The following is a 23,448-nucleotide window of genomic DNA, read 5'->3' as shown; positions in this document are numbered from 1 at the left end:
TGAGCTCCCACTAGTGGTGGCCATATAAAGCTATGTGCAGTGAGCTCCCACTAGTGATGGCCATATAAATCTGTGTGCAGTGAGCTCCCACTAGTGATGGCCATATAAATCTGTGTGCAGTGAGTTCCCACTAGTGGTGGCTGTATAAATCTGTGTGCAGTGAGCTCCCACTAGTGGTAGCCATATAAATCTGTGTGCAGTGAGCTCCCACTAGTGGTGGCCATATAAAGCTATGTGCAGTGAGCTCCCACTAGTGATGGCCATATAAATCTGTGTGCAGTGAGCTCCCACTAGTGGCGGCCATATAAATCTGTGTGCAGTGAGCTCCCACTAGTGGTAGCCATATAAATCTGTGTGCAGTGAGCTCCCACTAGTGATGGCCATATAAATCTGTGTACAGTGAGCTCCCACTAGTGGTGGCCATATCAATCTGTGTGCAGTGAGCTCCCACTAGTGGTGGCCATATAAATCTGTGTGCAGTGAGCTCCCACTAGTGGTGGCCATATAAATCTGTGTGCAGTGAGCTCCCACTAGTGGTGGCCATATAAATCTGTGTGCAGTGAGCTCCCACAAGTGATGACCATATAAATCTGTGTGCAGTGAGCTCCCACTAGTGATGGCCATATAAATCTGTGTGCAGTGAGCTCCCACTAGTGGTGGCCATATAAATCTGTGTGCAGTGAGCTCCCACTAGTGGTGGCCATATAAATCTGTGTGCAGTGAGCTCCCACAAGTGATGACCATATAAATCTGTGTGCAGTGAGCTCCCACTAGTGATGGCCATATAAATCTGTGTGCAGTGAGCTCCCACTAGTGGTGGCCATATAAAGCTATGTGCAGTGAGCTCCCACTAGTGATGGCCATATAAATCTGTGTGCAGTGAGCTCCCACTAGTGGTGGCCATATAAATCTGTGTGCAGTGAGCTCCCACTAGTGGTGGCCATATAAATCTGTGTGCAGTGAGCTCCCACAAGTGATGACCATATAAATCTGTGTGCAGTGAGCTCCCACTAGTGATGGCCATATAAATCTGTGTGCAGTGAGCTCCCACTAGTGGTGGCCATATAAATCTGTGTGCAGTGAACTCCCACTAGTGGTAGCCATATAAATCTGTGTGCAGTGAGCTCCCACAAGTGATGACCATATAAATCTGTGTGCAGTGAGCTCCCACTAGTGATGGCCATATAAATCTGTGTACGGTGAGCTTGCCCTAGTGGTGGCTGAATAATTATGTGTACAATGAACTAGCTCCCACTAGTGGTGGCCATATAAATCTGTGTGCAGTGAGCTCCCACTAGTGGTGGCTGTATAAATCTGTGTGCAGTGAGTTCCCACTAGTGGTGGCTGTATAAATCTGTGTGCAGTGAGCTCCCACTAGTGGTGGCCATATAAATCTGTGTGCAGTGAGCTCCCTCTAGTGATGGCCATATAAATCTGTGTGCAGTGAGCTCCCACTAGTGATGGCTGTATATAAATTTGCGTGCAGTGTGTCCCCCCCCCCCAATGGTAGCTGTATAAATCTGTGTGCAGTGAGCGGACCCTAGTGGTTGCCATATAAATCTGTATGCAGTGAGCTCCCTCTAGTGGTGGCTGCAGGTTCGGCCACCCCATGTTACCAGCGTGAAATATACTGCTTTGAAATTTGGTCCATCTTTCTGAGACCCCTCTGAATACTAGAAAGTTGTAGAACTCTTCATTATTCGGTGAACGAGCTTCATCTGCATCAAACCAGAAAGTCCTTCCATTATAAGTCACTAAATAAATAACATTTCGGTAAACTATAATAAAATATTAACATAAATAGTTTTAGCGCCTGAACATATAATATTACACTGAACTAAGTGGTAAAGAAACAGGAGCGGTCTGATCTGCGTCTGTATTGTCCAGCGTCCTGTGATGTCATCGCAGTGCGAGGCGTAGCCCTTTCACGAGGTCGGTAGAAAAGCGTCACCTGCGACAGCGCTGCAGCGATGACCGGAGAGATGCCGTGTGATGCATGAAGGCGGTGGAGGACGAGTGCAGACAGTGAGCGGGTAGGGGGGCTCAGGATGGATTGCCCGATGAAGACACCAAAGTTTCTCCTTGACGGCCTTTCACTGAATGCCCGTTGGCGGCTGCTTTGTCCACACTACTCACCGGGGAAACCGGCGGAGGTTTATATAGTAACAGAGCGAGAAGGAAGAAGACCAACCCTAATATCTGTCAGAGAGAGAGAGAGAGAGCGCCATGTCATTCCCGGACTGAAAGGAGTTCAAGTGCCATTATAAGAGATACACAATGTTGACAAAAGTATTGGCCCCCCACCGATCTATATATATATATATATATATATATATATATATATATATATATATATATATATATATATATATATATATATATATATAAAAAGGCAAAAGCCCTCACTATCTTTCTGACTCACTCACCACTAATTCTCTAACTTCCCGGTGTCGTACAAACTTAAAATTTGGCATGACCATTCTTAAGGTAATAAAAAGGAAAAGTATAGGGGTCACAACTTGATTATTCAATTCTAAACATTAAAAACTGTGCGAGAATCCGCAGAAACCATAAAGCCTAGGGAAATGGTTTGTATAATAAGGAACATGTACCTCACCTCTCTGTGTATATACTGAGGAGAATCTACCTCACCTCTCTGTGTATATACTGAGGAGAATCTACCTCACCTCTCTGTGTATATACTGAGGAGAATCTACCTCACCTCTCTGTGTATATACTGAGGAGAATCTACCTCACCTCTCTGTGTATATACTGAGGAGAATCTACCTCACCTCTCTGTGTATATACTGAGGAGAATCTACCTCACCTCTCTGTGTATATACTGAGGAGAATCTACCTCACTTCTATGTGTATATACTGAGGAGAATCTACCTCACCTCTATGTGTATATACTGAGGAGAATCTACCTCACCTCTATGTGTATATACTGAGGAGAATCTACCTCACCTCTATGTGTATATACTGAGGAGACTCTACCTCACCTCTATGTGTATATACTGAGGAGAATCTACCTCACCTCTGTGTATAAATATACTGAGGAGAATCTACCTCACCTCTATGTGTATATACTGAGGAGAATCTACCTCACCTCTATGTGTATATACTGAGGAGAATCTACCTCACCTCTATGTGTATATACTGAGGAGAATCTACCTCACCTCTATGTGTATGTACTGAGGAGAATCTACCTCACCTCCTGTGTGTGTGTATATACTGAGGAGAATCTACCTCACCTCTATGTGTATATACTGAGGAGAATCTATCTCACCTCTATGTGTATATACCGAGGAGAATCTACCTCACCTCTATGTGTATATACTGAGGAGAATCTACCTCACCTCTATGTGTATATACTGAGGAGAATCTACCTCACCTCTATGTGTATATACTGAGGAGAATCTACCTCACCTCTATGTGTATATACTGAGGAGAATCTACCTCACCTCTATGTGCATACACTGAAAGGCTATTAAGTACATAAGGAAGTGGCCATGGACTGCTGGGATAGAGAATGCCTATAAGGCTAAGAAGGGGCTGCAACCTCCAGTCTGGGGTTAAATTTGTATAAAAAGGGATGTTACCTTTAAGGGTAATAAGTGAAGAGAGCAGGAGGAGTGGTATATTCTGCATAGGGATATCAGTACATGCAGCCTGAGGAGAATCTAGCGCTCTTCTATGTGTATACATATTTTATTCCTCGGTTCCTCTTAAAGGGGTTGTCCCGCGCCGAAACGGGTTTTTTTTTTTTTCAATAGCCCCCCCGTTCGGCGCGAGACAAACCCGATGCAGGGGTTAAAAAAGAAAACCGGATAGTGCTTACCTGAATCCCCGCGCTCCGGTGACTTCTTACTTACCTGGTGAAGATGGCCGCCGGGATCTTCTCCCTCGGTGGACCGCAGGGCTTCTGTGCGGTCCATTGCCGATTCCAGCCTCCTGATTGGCTGGAATCGGCACGTGACGGGGCGGAGCTACAAGGAGCCGCTCTCCGGCACGAGCGGCCCCATTCAGAAAAGAAGACCGGACTGCGCAAGCGCGTCTAATCGGGCGATTAGACGCTGAAAATTAGACGGCACCATGGAGACGAGGACGCTAGCAACGGAACAGGTAAGTGAATAACTTCTGTATGGCTCATAATTAATGCACAATGTACATTACAAAGTGCATTAATATGGCCATACAGAAGTGTATAGACCCACTAGCTTTCGCGGGACAACCCCTTTAAGTAACCATGACTTCATAAATTTTTCCATGCAAACAACAGGTAAATCTGTTCCACCTGTACCAAAGTAACTCCGGCGAAGCCGGGCATATCAGATAGTTAGGTATAAAGGAGAGGATCACACAGGAGATCCCAGTACAGAAACCATCAGATGTCACCAGGTGTAGAGCTGACAACAGGTTCTGGTGGGCGAATGCCATCAGGTGTAGAGCTAACAGCGGGGTCTGGTGGTGGGATGTCACCAGGTGTAGAGCTGACAATGGGGTCTGGTGGTGTGATGCCACCAGGTATAGAGCTGAAAATGGGGTCTGGTGGTGGGATGTCACCAGGTGTAGAGCTGACAACGGGGTCTGGATGTGGGATGTCACCAGGTGTAGAGCTGACAATGGGGTCTGGTGGTGGGATTTCACCAGGTGTAGAGCTGACAACGGCGTCTGGTGGAGGGCTGTCACCAGGTGTAGAGCTGACAACGGGGTCTGGTAGGGTGAAGTCACCAGGTTTAGAGCTGGCAAAGGGGTTTGTTGGTGGGATGCCACAAGGTGTAGAGCTGACAGTTGGGTCAGCTGGTGGGATGTGACCAGGTGTAGAGCTGACAACAGGGTCTGGTGGTGGGATGTCACCAGGTGTAGAGCTGTCAACGGGGTCTGGTGGAGGGATGTGACCAGGTGTAGAGCTGACAACAGGGTCTGGTGGGGGGATGCCACCAGGTGTAGAGTTGAAAACGGGGTCTGGTGGGGGGATATCACCAGGTTTAGAGCTGACAACGGGGTCCTGTGGTGGGATGTCAACAGGTGTAGAGCTGACAATGGGGTCTGATTGTGGGATGCCCACTGTTATAGAGCTGACAACGGGGTCTGCTTGGGGCATGTCACCAGATGTAGTGCGGACAGCGGGGTCTGGTGGGGGGATGTCACCAGGTGTAGAGCTGACAACGAGATCTGGCAGTGGGAGGCCACCAGGTGTAGAGCTGACAATGGGGTCTGGTGGTGGAATGTCACCAGATGTAGAGCTGACAACGGGGTCCTGTGGTGGGATGTCAACAGGTGTAGAGCTGACAATGGGGTCTGATTGTGGGATGCCCACTGTTATAGAGCTGACAACGGGGTCTGCTTGGGGCATGTCACCAGATGTAGTGCGGACAGCGGGGTCTGGTGGGGGGATGTCACCAGGTGTAGAGCTGACAACGAGATCTGGCAGTGGGAGGCCACCAGGTGTAGAGCTGACAATGGGGTCTGGTGGTGGAATGTCACCAGATGTAGAGCTGACAACGGGGTCTGGTGGGAGAGATGTCACCAATTGTAGAGCTGACAACAGGGTCTGGTGGGGGGATGTCACGAGGTATAGAGCTGACAACTGGGTCTAGGGGGGGCATGTCACCAGGTGTAGAGCTGACAACGGGGTCTGGTAGGGGGATGCCACCAGGTGTAGAGCTGACAACGGGGTCTGGTGGGGGGGATGTCACCAGGTGTAGGGCGGACAACGGGTCTGGTGGTGGGATGTCTTTAGGTGTAGAGCTGACAACGGGGTCTGGTGGGGGGATGTCTTTAGGTGTAGAGCTGACAACGGGGTCTGTTGGGGGGGATGTCACCAGGTGTAGAGCTGACAACTGGGTCTGGTGGGGGGATGCCACCAGGTGTAGAGCTGACAATGGGGTCTGGTGGGGGTATGCCACCAGGTGTAGAGCTGACAACGGGGTTTGGTGGGGGGATGTCATGAACCAATCAGTATGGGACATCACAGCTTGGCCATGTTATTGGGAGGTGGAGACCATCCGGTGTGTGCGGTGCCGCCAAGTTCAGGGAAATCTCATAAACTGACAGAACATGGACAACGAAGTCTTGTAGGAGCTGTGAAGACATCACACACATCGTCTGCCCTCGCTCAGGGGGTCTCACAGGACATTGGAGCATCCATTAGCACCAGAACCTGTAGGCAATGGCATGTGAAGGGTTACTATGGACGAGCATCTGCACACAGCATCACAGTAGGGAATGCACAGCGGCGCCTGCGATGGGGCTCGGAGCATCGGATTGTTAATGAATGAAAGAAAGTGTTGTGGACAGATGAATCACAGGACAATATTTTCCCATCGGATGGACGCACTTGGGTGTGACGGTTGCCTCTACACAACTGCATCGTCCCAACATTGAAGTTTGGAGGAGGTTCGGTTATGGCGTTGGGCGTTTCTGCTGGGAAGGACGAGGGCCATTGGTTATAGTGAAGTCCATCCTCAACGTCAACGGGTACCGAGACACTCAGGACAATGTGGCATCACCTGTCCTGTGGTAATACTCTGGTACAGCTCCGTGTCTCTACCAACATGACCGAGCACCATGTCCTACAGTATGCAGGGTTGAGGCTTGGTCTGAGGAGCAGAATATCTGCAAACTCCATTGACCAGTCCGGATCTCAATCCCATCGAGCATCTGTGGGATGAACTAGAACGCTGTATCTATGCACGCTATCATCCCCCACATCTAAAGCTCTCCTTGAGGAATCTGGGGCAAATCCCTCCACACATCTATGGGAATTTGATGGGAAGTAGTCTAGGAGGGCCAGTCAATGAGGAGAAAGGCGGCCAGACACTGGACTTAAAAATGGGAATAAAATCCAATTTTATCACTTTATATGTGCGCCCCAATACTTTTAACAATAGTGTACAACATCAGTCTGCACAGAAAAAAACACGTCTGAATATTCATGTTTACTTTAATGGACCCGTGTGCTGCCCGTATTCAGTCAGTAAAAAAAATATGGACAGCACATGGATAGAAAATACCCCAAGTGAATGGGCCCCTAATGTAGGACATTCCCCTGGCATTCCATTATTCCATTTCTCCATAATTCTGGTGCACCGTAGGACTCTGGATTGCTTCAGCCCTCCTTTATTCCTCCTGGAAATTAGTGAATAAATTGACAGCAGGGTGTTACCCTTCCCATTATGATCGAGGTGTGTTCATACATACTCTGGCACTGTTAGCACTGATTTGCGCAGTATCAGACTACCACCCCGATGGTAGTTGGGATGCTGTATAAAATGTAAAAAAAAAAAGATTGAAATGATTTGGAAATCTCATCTTTAATCCACAATAGAACAGCGGACAAAAAACAGGGGAAAAGGAGACATTTTACATTTCATTAAAAAAAAAAAATTTAGAAATTGATGGCAGCAACACAGATCACAAAAGTTGGGACAGAGGTAAGAAAAGGCTGGAAAAGTAACTGGTACTAATGAAAAATGGCTGGAGGGTCAATTGTCTACTGAGTCACATGACATATAAAAAGAGCATGTTAGAGAGGCTGAGTCTCTCAGAAGCAAGGATGGTCGGAGGTTCACCAATCTGAAAAACTGTGTCAAGAAATTGTGGAACAATTTCAGAAAAATGTTCCTGAATGTGAAGTTGTGAAGACTTTGAATATCTCAACAACTACAGTACATTAGATCATTAAAAGATTCAGGGAATCTGGAGAAATTCATGTGCGCACTGGGCAAGGCTGGCGGTCAATATTGGATGACAGTCTATGGCCCTCAGGCGTCCCTGCAGTAAAGCAGGCATGGTTCTGTAGTGTAAATCCCTGCATGCGCTCAGGAATATCTCCAGAAAACATTGTCTGTGAACAGTTCGCCGTGCAGGTTAAAGCAGTATCATGCAGAGAAGAAGCCATATAGCAACACACTCCAGAAGCACCGGCGTCTTCTCTGGGCCAAAGCGCATTTATAATGGAAAACTGTTCTGTGGTCAGATGAATCAGAATTTGATACTCTTTTTGTAGACCACGGACAACGTGTCCCGCGGACTCAAGGGGAGAGGAGCCATCCAGCTTGTTATCAGTGCACAGTTCTGCATCTCTGGGATGGCATTAGTGCCTATGGCACGGGCAGCTTACACATCCTGACAGGCGCCATCAGTGCTGAGCTGTATATAGAGGTTATAGAACAACATACGCCCCATCCAGACAGCGTCTCCTTCAGGGAAGACCTTATATGTTTCAGCAAGGCAATCCTAAACCACATACTGCATCCACCACAACAGCAGGGCTTCACGGTAGAAGAGTCCGGGGTGAACCGGCCGTCCGGCAGTCCAGACCAATCACCAATAGAAGACATTTAGCGCACTATGAAGCAAAAGTCCTGGCAAAGACGACCGAGGACTGCGGAGCAGCGGGAATCCTACATCAGGCAAGAACGGAACAACATTCATCCCAAAACCCCAGTAATTGGTCTCCTCACCTCTCAGACATCTCAAACTATTGTGAGATGTGATGCTACACAATAGTAGACACGGCCCCGCCCAACTATTGTGAGATGTGATGCTACACAATAGTAGACACGGCCCGCCCAACTATTGTGAGATGTGATGCTACACAATAGTAGACACGGCCCCGCCCAACTATTGTGAGAACTGATGCTACAGGATGGCAGACACGGCCCCGCCCCAACTATTGTGAGATGTGATGCTACACAATGGTAGACACGGCCCCGCCCAACTATTGTCAGATGTGATGCTACAGGATGGTAGACACGGCCCCGCCCCAACTATTGTCAGATGTGATGCTACACAATGGTAGACACGGCCCCACCCCAACTAATGTGAGATGTGATGCTACACAATGGTAGACACGGCCCTGCCCCAACTATTGTGAGATGTGATGCTACACAATGGTAGACACGGCCCCGCCCCAACTAATGTGAGATGTGATGCTACACAATGGTAGACACGGCCCTGCCCCAACTATTGTGAGATGTGATGCTACACAATGGTAGACACGGCCCCGCCCAACTATTGTGAGATGTGATGCTACACAATGGTAGACACGGCCCCGCCCCAACTATTGTCAGATGTGATGCTACACAATGGTAGACACGGCCCCCGCCCAACTATTGTCAGATGTGATGCTACACAATGGTAGACACGGCCCCGCCCAACTATTGTGAGATGTGATGCTACACAATGGTAGACAAGGCCCCGCCCAACTATTGTGAGATGTGATGCTACACAACGGTAGACACGGCCCCACCCCAACTATTGTCAGATGTGATGCTACACAATGGTAGACACGGCCCCGCCCCAACTATTGTGAGATGTGATGCTACACAACGGTAGACACGGCCCCGCCCCAACTATTGTCAGATGTGATGCTACACAATAATAGACACGGCCCCGCCCAACTATTGTCAGATGTGATGCTACACAATGGTAGACACGGCCCCGCCCCAACTATTGGGAGATGTGATGCTACACAATGGTAGACACGGCCCCGCCCCAACTATTGTGAGATGTGATGCTACACAATAGTAGACACGGCCCGCCCAACTATTGTGAGATGTGATGCTACACAATAGTAGACACGGCCCGCCCAACTATTGTGAGATGTGATGCTACACAATAGTAGACACGGCCCCGCCCAACTATTGTGAGAAGTGATGCTACAGGATGGCAGACACGGCCCCGCCCCAACTATTGTCAGATGTGATGCTACACAATGGTAGACACGGCCCCGCCCAACTATTGTCAGATGTGATGCTACAGGATGGTAGACACGGCCCCGCCCCAACTATTGTCAGATGTGATGCTACACAATGGTAGACACGGCCCCACCCCAACTAATGTGAGATGTGATGCTACACAATGGTAGACACGGCCCTGCCCCAACTATTGTGAGATGTGATGCTACACAATGGTAGACACGGCCCCGCCCCAACTAATGTGAGATGTGATGCTACACAATGGTAGACACGGCCCTGCCCCAACTATTGTGAGATGTGATGCTACACAATGGTAGACACGGCCCCGCCCAACTATTGTGAGATGTGATGCTACACAATGGTAGACACGGCCCCGCCCAACTATTGTCAGATGTGATGCTACACAATGGTAGACACGGCCCCGCCCAACTATTGTGAGATGTGATGCTACACAATGGTAGACAAGGCCCCGCCCAACTATTGTGAGATGTGATGCTACACAACGGTAGACACGGCCCCACCCCAACTATTGTCAGATGTGATGCTACACAATGGTAGACACGGCCCCGCCCCAACTATTGTGAGATGTGATGCTACACAACGGTAGACACGGCCCCGCCCCAACTATTGTCAGATGTGATGCTACACAATGGTAGACACGGCCCCGCCCAACTATTGTCAGATGTGATGCTACACAATGGTAGACACGGCCCCGCCCCAACTATTGGGAGATGTGATGCTACACAATGGTAGACACGGCCCCGCCCCAACTATTGTGAGATGTGATGCTACACAATGGTAGACACGGCCCCGCCCCAACTATTGTCAGATGTAATGCTACACAATGGTAGACACGGCCCCGCCCCAACTATTGTCAGATGTGATGCTACACAATGGTAGACACGGCCCCGCCCCAACTATTCTGAGATGTGATGCTACACAATGGTAGACACGGCCCCGCCCAACTATTGTCAGATGTAATGTTACACAATGGTAGACACGGCCCCGCCCAACTTTTGAGATGTAATGCTACACAATGGTAGACACGGCCCCACCCCAACTATTGTGAGATGTGATGCTACACAATGGTAGACACGGCCCCGCCCCAACTATTGTGAGATGTGATGCTACACAATGGTAGACACGGCCCTGCCCCAACTATTGTGAGATGTGATGCTACACGATGGTAGACACGGCCCCGCCCCAACTATTGTGAGATGTGATGCTACACAACGGTAGACACGGCCCCGCCCCAACTATTGTGAGATGTGATGCTACACGATGGTAGACACGGCCCCGCCCCAACTATTGTGAGATGTGATGCTACACAACGGTAGACACGGCCCCGCCCCAACTATTGTGAGATGTGATGCTACACAATGGTAGACACGGCCCCACCCCAACTATTGTGAGATGTGATGCTACACAATGGTAGACACGGCCCCGCCCAACTATTGTGAGATGTAATGCTACACAATGGTAGACAGGGCCCCGCCCAACTATTGTGAGATGTGATGTTACACAATGGTAGACACGGCTCCGCCCAACTATTGTGAGATGTGATGCTACACAATGGTAGACACGGCCCTGCCCCAACTATAGTGAGATGTGATGCTACACAATGGTAGACACGGCCCCGCCCCAACTATTGTCAGATGTGATGCTACACAATGGTAGACACGGCCCTGCCCCAACTATTGGGAGATGTGATGCTACACAATGGTAGACACGGCCCCGCCCAACTATTGTGAGATGTGATGCTACACAATGGTAGACACGGCCCCGCCCAACTATTGTCAGATGTGATGCTACACAACGGTAGACACGGCCCCGCCCAACTATTGTGAGATGTGATGCTACACAATGGTAGACACGGCCCCGCCCCAACTATTGTGAGAAGTGATGCTACACAATGGTAGACACGGCCCCGCCCAACTATTGTCAGATGTGATGCTACACAATGGTAGACACGGCCCCGCCCAACTATTGTGAGATGTGATGCTACACAATGGTAGACACGGCCCCGCCCAACTATTGTCAGATGTGAGGCTACACAATGGTAGACACGGCCCCGCCCAACTATTGTCAGATGTGATGCTACACAATGGTAGACACAGCCCGGCCCCAACTATTGTCAGATGTGATGCTACACAATGGTAGACACGGCCCCGCCCAACTATTGTCAGATGTGATGCTACACAATGGTAGACACGGCCCCACCACAACTATTGTGAGATGTGATGCTACACAACGGTAGACACGGCCCCGCCCAACTATTGTGAGATGTGATGCTACACAATGGTAGACACGGCCCCGCCCAACTATTGTGAGATGTGATGCTACACAATGGTAGACACGGCCCCGCCCAACTATTGTGAGATGTGATGCTACACAATGGTAGACACGGCCCCACCACAACTATTGTGAGATGTGATGCTACACAATGGTAGACACGGCCCCGCCCAACTATTGTGAGATGTGATGCTACACAATGGTAGACACGGCCCCGCCCCAACTATTGTCAGATGTGATGCTACACAACGGTAGACACGGCCCCGCCCAACTATTGTCAGATGTGATGCTACACAATGGTAGACACGGCCCGCCCCAACTATTGTGAGATGTGATGCTACACAATGGTAGACACGGCCCCGCCCAACTATTGTGAGATGATGCTACACAATGGTAGACACGGCCCCGCCCAACTATTGTGAGATGGGATGCTACACAATGGTAGACACGGCCCCACCACAACTATTGGGAGATGTGATGCTACACAACGGTAGACACGGCCCCGCCCAACTATTGTGAGATGTGATGCTACACAATGGTAGACACGGCCCCGCCCAACTATTGTCAGATGTGATGCTACACAATGGTAGACACGGCCCCGCCCAACTATTGTCAGATGTGATGCTACACAATGGTAGACACGGCCCCGCCCAACTATTGTGAGATGTGATGCTACACAATGGTAGACACGGCCCCACCACAACTATTGGGAGATGTGATGCTACACAACGGTAGACACGGCCCCGCCCAACTATTGTGAGATGTGATGCTACACAATGGTAGACACGGCCCCGCCCAACTATTGTCAGATGTGATGCTACACAATGGTAGACATGGCCCCGCCCCAACTATTGTCAGATGTGATGCTACACAACGGTAGACACGGCCCCGCCCAACTATTGTGAGATGTGATGCTACACAATGGTAGACACGGCCCCGCCCCAACTATTGTGAGATGTGATGCTACACAATGGTAGACAAGGCCCAGCCCCAACTATTGTCAGATGTGATGCTACACAACGGTAGACACGGCCCCGCCCAACTATTGTGAGATGTGATGCTACACAATGGTAGACACGGCCCCGCCCCAACTATTGTCAGATGTGAGGCTACACAATGGTAGACACGGCCCCGCCCCAACTAATGTGAGATGTGATGCTACACAATGGTAGACACGGCCCCACCCAACTATTGTCAGATGTGATGCTACACAATGGTAGACATGGCCCCGCCCCAACTATTGTGGGATGTGATGCTACACAATGGTAGACACGGCCCCGCCCAACTATTGTGAGATGTGATGCTACACAATGGTAGACACGGCCCCGCCCCAACTATTGTCAGATGTGATGCTACACAATGGTAGACACGGCCCCGCCCAACTATTGTCAGATGTGATGCTACACAATTGTAGACACGGCCCCGCCCCAACTAATGTGAGATGTGATGCTACACAATGGTAGACACGGCCCTGCCCCAACTATTGTGGGATGTGATGCTACACAATGGTAGACACGGCCCCGCCCCAACTAATGTGAGATGTGATGCTACACAATGGTAGACACGGCCCTGCCCCAACTATTGTGAGATGTGATGCTACACAATGGTAGACACGGCCCCACCCCAACTATTGTCAGATGTGATGCTACACAATGGTAGACACAGCCCCGCTCCAACTATTGTCAGATGTGATGCTACACAATGGTAGACACGGCCCCGCCCAACTATTGTGAGATGTGATGCTACACAATGGTAGACACGGCCCCGCCCAACTATTGTGAGATGTGATGCTACACAATGGTAGACACGACCCGCCCAACTATTGTGAGATGTGATGCTACACAATGGTAGACACGGCCCCGCCCAACTATTGTGAGATGTGATGCTACACAATGGTAGACACGGCCCCACCACAACTATTGTGAGATGTGATGCTACACAATGGTAGACACGGCCCCGCCCAACTATTGTGAGATGTGATGCTACACAATGGTAGACACGGCCCCGCCCCAACTATTGTCAGATGTGATGCTACACAACGGTAGACACGGCCCCGCCCAACTATTGTCAGATGTGATGCTACACAATGGTAGACACGGCCCGCCCCAACTATTGTGAGATGTGATGCTACACAATGGTAGACACGGCCCCGCCCAACTATTGTGAGATGATGCTGCACAATGGTAGACACGGCCCCGCCCAACTATTGTGAGATGGGATGCTACACAATGGTAGACACGGCCCCGCCCAACTATTGGGAGATGTGATGCTACACAACGGTAGACACGGCCCCGCCCAACTATTGTGAGATGTGATGCTACACAATGGTAGACACGGCCCCGCCCAACTATTGTCAGATGTGATGCTACACAATGGTAGACACGGCCCCGCCCAACTATTGTCAAATGTGATGCTACACAATGGTAGACACGGCCCCGCCCAACTATTGTGAGATGTGATGCTACACAATGGTAGACACGGCCCCACCACAACTATTGGGAGATGTGATGCTACACAACGGTAGACACGGCCCCGCCCAACTATTGTGAGATGTGATGCTACACAATGGTAGACACGGCCCCGCCCAACTGTTGTCAGATGTGATGCTACACAATGGTAGACATGGCCCCGCCCCAACTATTGTCAGATGTGATGCTACACAACGGTAGACACGGCCCCGCCCAACTATTGTGAGATGTGATGCTACACAATGGTAGACACGGCCCCGCCCCAACTATTGTGAGATGTGATGCTACACAATGGTAGACACGGCCCAGCCCCAACTATTGTCAGATGTGATGCTACACAACGGTAGACACGGCCCCGCCCAACTATTGTGAGATGTGATGCTACACAATGGTAGACACGGCCCCGCCCCAACTATTGTCAGATGTGATGCTACACAATGGTAGACATGGCCCCGCCCCAACTATTGTGGGATGTGATGCTACACAATGGTAGACACGGCCCCGCCCAACTATTGTGAGATGTGATGGTACACAATGGTAGACACGGCCCCGCCCCAACTATTGTCAGATGTGATGCTACACAATGGTAGACACGGCCCCGCCCAACTATTGTCAGATGTGATGCTACACAATTGTAGACACGGCCCCGCCCCAACTAATGTGAGATGTGATGCTACACAATGGTAGACACGGCCCTGCCCCAACTATTGTGGGATGTGATGCTACACAATGGTAGACACGGCCCCGCCCCAACTAATGTGAGATGTGATGCTACACAATGGTAGACACGGCCCTGCCCCAACTATTGTGGGATGTGATGCTACACAATGGTAGACACGGCCCTGCCCCAACTATTGTGAGATGTGATGCTACACAATGGTAGACACGGCCCCACCCCAACTATTGTCAGATGTGATGCTACACAATGGTAGACACGGCCCCGCCCAACTATTGTGAGATGTGATGCTACACAATGGTAGACACGGCCCCGCCCAACTATTGTGAGATGTGATGCTACACAATGGTAGACACAGCCCCGCCCAACTATTGTGAGATGTGATGCTACACAATGGTAGACACGGCCCCGCCCAACTATTGTGAGATGTGATGCTACACAATGGTAGACACGGCCCCGCCCAACTATTGTGAGATGTGATGCTACACAATGGTAGACACGGCCCCGCCCAACTATTGTGAGATGTGATGCTACACAATGGTAGACACGGCCCCGCCCAACTATTGTGAGATGTGATGCTACACAATGGTAGACACGGCCCCGCCCCAACTATTGTCAGATGTGATGCTACACAATGGTAGACACGGCCCGCCCAACTATTGTCAGATGTGATGCTACACAATGGTAGACACGGCCCCGCCCAACTATTGTGAGATGTGATGCTACACAACGGTAGACACGGCCCGCCCAACTATTGTGAGATGTGATGCTACACAACGGTAGACACGGCACCCCCAACTATTGTCAGATGTGATGCTACACAATGGTAGACACGGCCCCGCCCAACTATTGTGAGATGTGATGCTACACAATGGTAGACACGGCCCCGCCCAACTATTGTCAGATGTGATGCTACACAATGGTAGACACGGCCCCGCCCAACTATTGTGAGATGTGATGCTACACAACGGTAGACACGGCCCCGCCCAACTATTGTGAGATGTGATGCTACACAATGGTAGACACGGCCCCGCCCAACTATTGTCAGATGTGATGCTACACAATGGTAGACACGGCCCGCCCAACTATTGTGAGATGTGATGCTACACAATGGTAGACACGGCCCCGCCCCAACTATTGTCAGATGTGATGCTACACAATGGTAGACACGGCCCCCCCAACTATTGTCAGATGTGATGCTACACAATGGTAGACACGGCCCCACCCCAACTATTGTGAGATGTGATGCTACACAATGGCAGACAAGGCCCGGCCCCGCCCAACTATTGTGAGATGTGATGCTACACAATAGTAGACACGGCCCCGCCCAACGATTGTGAGATGTGATGCTACACAATGGTAGACACGGCCCCGCCCAACTATTGTGAGATGTGATGCTACACAACGGTAGACACGGCCCCACCCAACTATTGTGAGATGTGATGCTACACAATGGTAGACACGGCCCGGCCCAACTATTGTGAGATGTGATGCTACACAATGGTAGACACGGCCCCGCCCAACTATTGTGAGATGTGATGCTACACAATGGTAGACACGGCCCCGCCCCAACTATTGTCAGATGTGATGCTACACAATGGTAGACACGGCCCCGCCCAACTATTGTGAGATGTGATGCTACACAATGGTAGACACGGCCCCACCCAACTATTGTGAGATGTGATGCTACACAATGGTAGACACGGCCCCGCCCAACTATTGTGAGATGTGATGCTACACAATGGTAGACACGGCCCCGCCCAACTATTGTGAGATGTGATGCTACTAGAGATGAGCGAACGTGTCCGTTACGGACACATCCGCACCCGGACACCCGCTTTGCCGAACACTGCAGTGTTCGCGCGTAAGTGTCCGGGTGCCGCCGGGGGGCGGGGAGATGCGCGGCGGCGCGGGCGGCAGTAGCGGGGAACAGGGGGGAGCCCTCTCTCTCTCCCTCTCCCCCCCACTCCCCGCCGCACCCCCCCGCGCTGCCACGGCGGCCCCCGAACTTTTTCGCCCGAACACTGAAGTGTTCGCAAGGTTCGGTGTTCGGGCGAAAAAGGGGCGGGGCCGAACGTGTTCGCTCATCTCTAGATGCTACACAATGGTAGACACGGCCCCCCCAACTATTGTCAGATGTGTTGCTGCCATCAATATCTAAAGGAGTTCATTTTTTTAATGAAATGGAACAATGTCCCCCTCCCCCCTCTGATATGTTTTCTATGGTCTACTGGGAACAAAATATGGTTAGATGAGATTTCCAAATCTTTGCGTACTTTTTGTATTTACATTTTACACAGCATCCCAACTTTTTTGGAGTTGGGGGTGTATTAAGGGGCGTGCTGTAAGGCCAATTCATTCAGACATTTCCAGGAGGAATAACAGAGGAAAGTAACAACACAGGCGTCTAAGAATTATTTCACGGGGAATAGAAGTATTTCCTACCACAGACATGTCAGGAGAGCGGGCAGATCCTCAGACACTCCTCCGATTATACTTTAGGCCAGGGCTCTATATAGCCTGCAATGTCTTACAATGTGAAATTAGGGGAGGAGCTATGTCCCACGTAGGGCATATAATGGCGCTCACCTTGTAAACGAGACCCGCTATGAGCATATAGCTGCTCATAGCAGAATTTTGGTACATGTAGCACGACCCCCTCTCTCCGCTTTGGTTTTGCCATAGGAGGCACGAAATGTCAATCATGGAGCCAAAGGCGATGGGTCCAGGGATGCCACCTGAGGAAGGAAGAGAAGGAGGTAGTCAAGTCATGATCATAGACAGAGAACACATGTATGTAGGCAGCCAGGGTCATACATGCAATCCTCCGTGTCAAGTCTTAATGTACAGATGCAGCAGAGACAAGTTTGTCCTTTGGTACACCTCCTGGGCTGCCAGGATGGGTTATCTGAGGTTATATATGGGACTGCGCTACTGAGCATAACAGTGATGCACACATGAAACAGAGAACTAATTCAGCTCTGCTACATTCCTATGAGGCTAGGGCTACAAGGAGACTTTGGACGCATGACATTGTCCGGTTGTAAACTATTAAAGGTCTTTTCTCAGGATACATCATCAATAATAGACTGGGAGGGGTCCGCTGCCTTAGACCACACCGATCAGCTGTTTGCCAGGCTTGTAAACTGAGCTGATTTCTACAGGAAGCAGACAGCGCCATTCCTACTGCAGTGGCCAAGCTTGGTATTGCAGGCAAAGTTCCCATTCATTTCAATGGGAAGTTGGCCTGTAATACCAAGCCTGGCCACTACAGTAAGAATGGAGCTGTTTGTTTCCTGCAGAATTAATTTCTGTACGCAAGTGCAGCAGCCTGGCGAATGAGCCAAAGTTGACAACTTTTTTTTCCCCGCCGACACGGCCGTACGAGGGCTTGTGTTTTGTGTGGTGAGCTGTAGTTTTTTTGGTCCATATAATGCATTATATAAGGCGTGGGACAGAAATCTCGCGGAATGTCCACAGCGGGACCGCACGGAAATTCAGCAAGATTTCCGAACCGGAAAGAGTGCTTCAAAATTCGTGCCATTTGGCAGGTGTTTGAAACAGCTTTTCAGCTGCATTCAGAGTCCCATAACTTTTTTATTTTTCCGTGGGCGGAGCTCTGTCAGGGCGTGATGAGCTGTTTTTTTTATTGCTACCATTTTGGGGTACAAATGGCTTTTTATTATCACTTTTAGGGCTTATTCACAGGAGTGTATATTGGCCACCATTTTCATGGCCGGTTGAGTTGTCATCTGAGTTGTCTTTACCCTTCCTTTCTCCTCGCCGACTCTCTGCCTCTCTCCTCCCCTCCGCTGTTTGCAATGGGAGAGGGCGGAGCTGAGTTCTGCCCCGCCCATAGCTGGCTGTGGACAAGGGGCGGGAGCTTAGCTCCACCCCTGTCCCGCCCCCTCCCACTGCAAACAACCGGAGGGAAGGAGAGTGGCAGAGAGACGTCGAGAGGAAAGCCAGCTGAAACGGTAGCATATACCGGCCGGCCGTGAGAACCGATATACGCTCCTGTGAATAAGCCCATTGGCTAACTTTACACAGGCGAGTGCGATATTACGCCGTGAAACTCATCCCAATATCGCACTCACCAAAATGCGATGTCCCCACAGATGCGAGGCGCTTTCTGTTAAAAACACCCTGCATCACATCAGAGAAGTAGCGATCCTTCGCCGCAGCTTTTAGTCGTCAAGTGTTTTCCATTGTTTTCAATAGGGTAACCTCGCATCGCACTCGCACGCCCCTCGCACACTTTGCCATACTTTGTAGAACCCATTGAAAATGGGCGATGTGAAGCATTCCAAGGAAACACCCCAAGTAGCACATGCTGCGATATCTTCCTGCGCCGCGATGTGGGGGGGGGAGCGCTCATGTGTATGACCCTATTCAAAAGAATGGAGATCACATTTGTGCGGCTCGCAACACACAAATCTTACGCCACTTTCTTGGCCGTGTGAAGGCAGCCTTATTGTGTTCTTTGCGATGTGAGTCACACCCTAGATTCTCCGTCTCGACTGTACACGGGTGAGCGTGATATCACCCCAAAAATAGGGCGTGCTGCGATCTTTCTCTCTTGCAGCATCGTTGCGAGAGAATACCTCCTATGCAAACACCTATTATAAATGTTTTTTCACAGCGCACAAGTTGTGTGCGTCCCGCCAACGCATAGAACCTGTCCGTTTTTATCGCCCGTGTGGCCTTACATCGGTGCGTTTTATCTACCAGCCACCATCGCAGTACAAGATGCAGCCTCGTCGCAGCGCCATGCCGGCGTCACGCCATCAGCGCTGCCCGTCCTAGCAGTAAAGGTACAGCTGGCTACGGGACAGGCGGCTCTTTACTAGTGGAGATGGAAATGGCGCGGTAACGTCCCGGCCTTTCACTTAGCGGAGAGCACTTTGCTGGGAGAATAAAAGGCAGGAAGTGCTGAGTCTGTAATTAAGGATATGGAGTCCATTAGTGGAAGTGCTTCTGCTCCTCCGTACCTAGCGTCCGCACTAATATCCACTGGATCCCGAGTGCGAAGGAGCGCTGGCTGTCTGAGACACACCTAGAATACACAAGCGGGGAGAACACGGGGTTAATGGGCACAGCCAACCGACAGCATTTAAAGGAATTTTCCATTTTTTAATGTGTCTTAAGATTAACCCCTTCAAGACCAGAGAGTTATCGAGTTTTTACTTTCGTCTTTTCGTCCCTGCCTTCCAAGAGCCATAATGTCTTCGTTTCTCCACTGCCATGGCGGTATGAGGGCTCGTGTTCTGCAGGACGAGTTGTATGTTTGATGAACCGGATAATGTACAGAAAAACTTTGTAATAGTTGTAAGTAGCGAGAAATGAAAAAAAAAAAAATGCAATTGCGCCATTTTTGAGAGGTCTTAACAGCATTCACAGTGCAGTAAAAGCGCCCTATGACCTTTGTTTTACGGGTTGGTGCGATTACGGTGATGCCAGATTTTTTAAATATTTTTATTTTTCTAGGCCGCTTTCACATGAGATTTGCGCATACCCTAATATTGTGCGTACAGGAAAAACGGGAAATGAGAACAAACCCATAAAATCAACGGATTTTATTCTCTGCGTCCTGCGAGCGCAAATACGCTGGTGTGAAGGAGCTGTTAGTCGTGGCATGACTGGGAGTCACACGGCACAGAGCAGTGCCGTATCCTCCCACTGGGGCCTTATTCGCACGGCCGTATATACGCAGTATCGTAGCCACGTCTAAAAATCGCAGCCATCTGAAGCAATGGATTCCAACGTATTCAGATGAATGATTTTTGGGCATGTAAAAAAAAGGAGCGTCGGGAAAAATAGCGCATCGGCAACCAAAAACGGTGACCGATTTTATACGCTGCGTCCAAAGATAGATCTTGCTGAGATACGCTGGAAGTTCTCATAGACTTCTATGGAAGTGGTAAAAAAAGGGAGGGGGGGAGTTTAGCTGCGTCCAGCGGCGGGAAAAGAAGGCAGCTGGCGCTATTTAACCATTATTGGTCAATCCGAGGATTTCTGTGCAGCGGCGTACATTTTTGCTGATATGCATGTGAATGGACAAGAATACGTTAATTAAGGTCGCGACTTGATCGCGGCTATTCTTCATCCATGTGACTTTACGGTACGTACAGGGGAAGGTTTAAACGCATACGGTCCTCCTACACAACACATACAGGACGCTCGGAGTGGATAAGTAATTAGGTATGGATTTCAAATCTTAACCTTACATTGTCTCACAAGGACTGTACACTAAGCCCCCCTCCCCCCCCATCTAGTAGCGCATTGGACTCCTCTGGCCGTCAGAATGCAGTAATTTGTAATGGCATAGATCCCACTCGGTGATTAAATCATTCTGCAGGAATATCGGCCCCTGTGGACAGGAAGCTTCTTGTAGTTGCTGCGGATTAGATGGCGGTGCTGACATGTTCTGACGAGCTGACAGGAAGGGGTCAGCGATTCATGCTGCTTGTGCCAAATTCTATCCTCCCATCAGCAACAGAAATCTGGATCCATCTGACCAGGGGATGTTTTTACACTGATCACTGATACAAGTTTTGGTCTCTTTTTCCCACCTTTCTGCTTTTCTTAATGGCGCTGGAACTGGTTATATCTGCTGTTATAACCCATCTGTAATAAGGAACGGCAAGTTGTGTGTTGGTTATGTTAGGAATGTTAGTCAGAGCTCCAGCATTTTATTCGGCCGCTCCTGACTGTGCAGCGCCTGTTGGTCAGAACAATTCCTGACATCCTCCTCTGACCCCTTTCAGTGATTGTTTCAGTCCACAGGATCCCATTTCCTCGCTCACACCATTCTCTGTATATTATCCACACTGCTGCATGAGAACCCCCCCCCCCCCTTCCCCACGGTTGGCAGTAACATTCTGACCCTGGATAGTCTAGCCCCGATGACCCGGCCTTGTTGGAATCACTCAGATCGCTGGATTTTCCATCTAATGTGGATTCACACTGAAACTGATCCATGGAAAACTTGTCACATGATTTTATGCTCCGGGGTCACGGGGAGAACTGCCATAGAGGGAAGCGCCAATCGTGAAAAGGCTGGGGGCTCTAATAAAGGACTGGGGTCTCTAATAAAGGGCTGGGGGCTCTAATAAAGGGCTGGGGGCTCTAATAAAGGGCTGGGGGCTCTAATAAAGGACTGGGGTCTCTAATAAAGGGCTGGGGGCTCTAATAAAGGGCTGGGGGCTCTAATAAAGGGCTGGGGGCTCTAATAAAGGGCTGGGGGCTCTAATAAAGGGCTGGAGGCTCTAATAAAGGACTGGGGTCTCTAATAAAGGGCTGGGGGCTCTAATAAGGGGCTGGGGGCTCTAATAAAGGGCTGGGGGCTCTAATAAAGGACTGGGGTCTCTAATAAAGGGCTGGGGGCTCTAATAAAGGGCTGGGGGCTCTAATAAAGGGCTGGGGCTCTAATAAAGGGCTGGAGGCTCTAATAAAGGCCTGGAGGCTCTAATAAAGGGCTGGGGGCTCTAATAAAGGACTGGGGGCTCTAATAAAGGGCTGGGGGCTCTAATAAAGGGCTGGGGGCTCTAATAAAGGGCTGGGGGCTCCAATAAAGGGGTCACTCAGTGCAGGTCAACTACATCTAGAACATGCAGGTTCATACCCCTCCTACATTTGCACTTTCAGCTTGACTCAAGGATAAATGGCTGCCAGCTACCTATGGCGCTGCTTATCTCCCAGGTAACTAAGGCTTACATCTATCCTGCGGCCCCTTAGTCCTCATACATAATAGTTACTTATCTCTTGCGCATGCAGATACCTTAGCGTGGCGGTCAGCGCAGGAATACTGCACAGGAATGTAAACAATATGACGGTGAAGGTGAAGACTAGGAGCAGAGACATCTTCTGGCAGGAAGACGAACATTTCCCCGATACGGCCCGCGCGTCCGCCGCCGAGATGTTGGATGCAACGATGCAGCTGCAGTTTTGGTAAACCTGGAAAAGAAATGCAGGAGGATCTTAGATTAGAAGAAACCGATCAGATGTAGATCCGTGCTCTTAGGCCGCCTCACACATGCGTTCCGTTAAACATCGCTGGAAACCGCGGCATCTTCAGTGCGGGCGCCGGCTTCACCCCCATTGAAATCAATGTGAGCGCGCACTTCTACTGCACTTCCTGTTACAGACGCGACTGGATCTTCTGCCCTAATGAGGAGCAGGAAGTGCAATAGAAGTTGGAGTGGAAGTCTCTGTGCCGATCTCTGTAAAGTGGCCGGTGCTTGTAACTGCAGGCATGCCTCTCATTGAAATCAACGCAAGCTTACCTGCAGTTACAAGCACTGGC

At 49.9% G+C, this 23,448-nt stretch overlaps 1 protein-coding gene across 1 annotated transcript in view; it reads right to left on the bottom strand.

The window, feature by feature from the left end:
• Positions 1–1,344: 1,344 nt before the first annotated feature.
• SLCO4A1 (solute carrier organic anion transporter family member 4A1) overlaps positions 1,345–23,448 on the bottom strand; it is a 58,940-nt gene continuing 36,836 nt past the window's right edge. Inside the window, exons 9-12 of the mRNA XM_066586300.1 lie at positions 22,924–23,099; positions 20,135–20,199; positions 17,733–17,881; positions 1,345–2,199 (exon numbers count right to left, since the gene is read on the bottom strand). Coding sequence (XP_066442397.1) covers positions 2,044–2,199; positions 17,733–17,881; positions 20,135–20,199; positions 22,924–23,099 — 546 coding nt within the window. The 3' untranslated portion in view covers positions 1,345–2,043. The remainder of the gene's footprint in view (positions 2,200–17,732; positions 17,882–20,134; positions 20,200–22,923; positions 23,100–23,448) is intronic.

This window comes from Eleutherodactylus coqui, chromosome 13 (assembly GCF_035609145.1).
Source record: "Eleutherodactylus coqui strain aEleCoq1 chromosome 13, aEleCoq1.hap1, whole genome shotgun sequence".
In the NCBI taxonomy this organism is placed as follows: domain Eukaryota; kingdom Metazoa; phylum Chordata; class Amphibia; order Anura; family Eleutherodactylidae; genus Eleutherodactylus; species Eleutherodactylus coqui.
The sequence above is the reverse complement of the archived record's forward strand: the minus strand, read 5'-3'. Positions and strand labels throughout refer to the sequence as shown.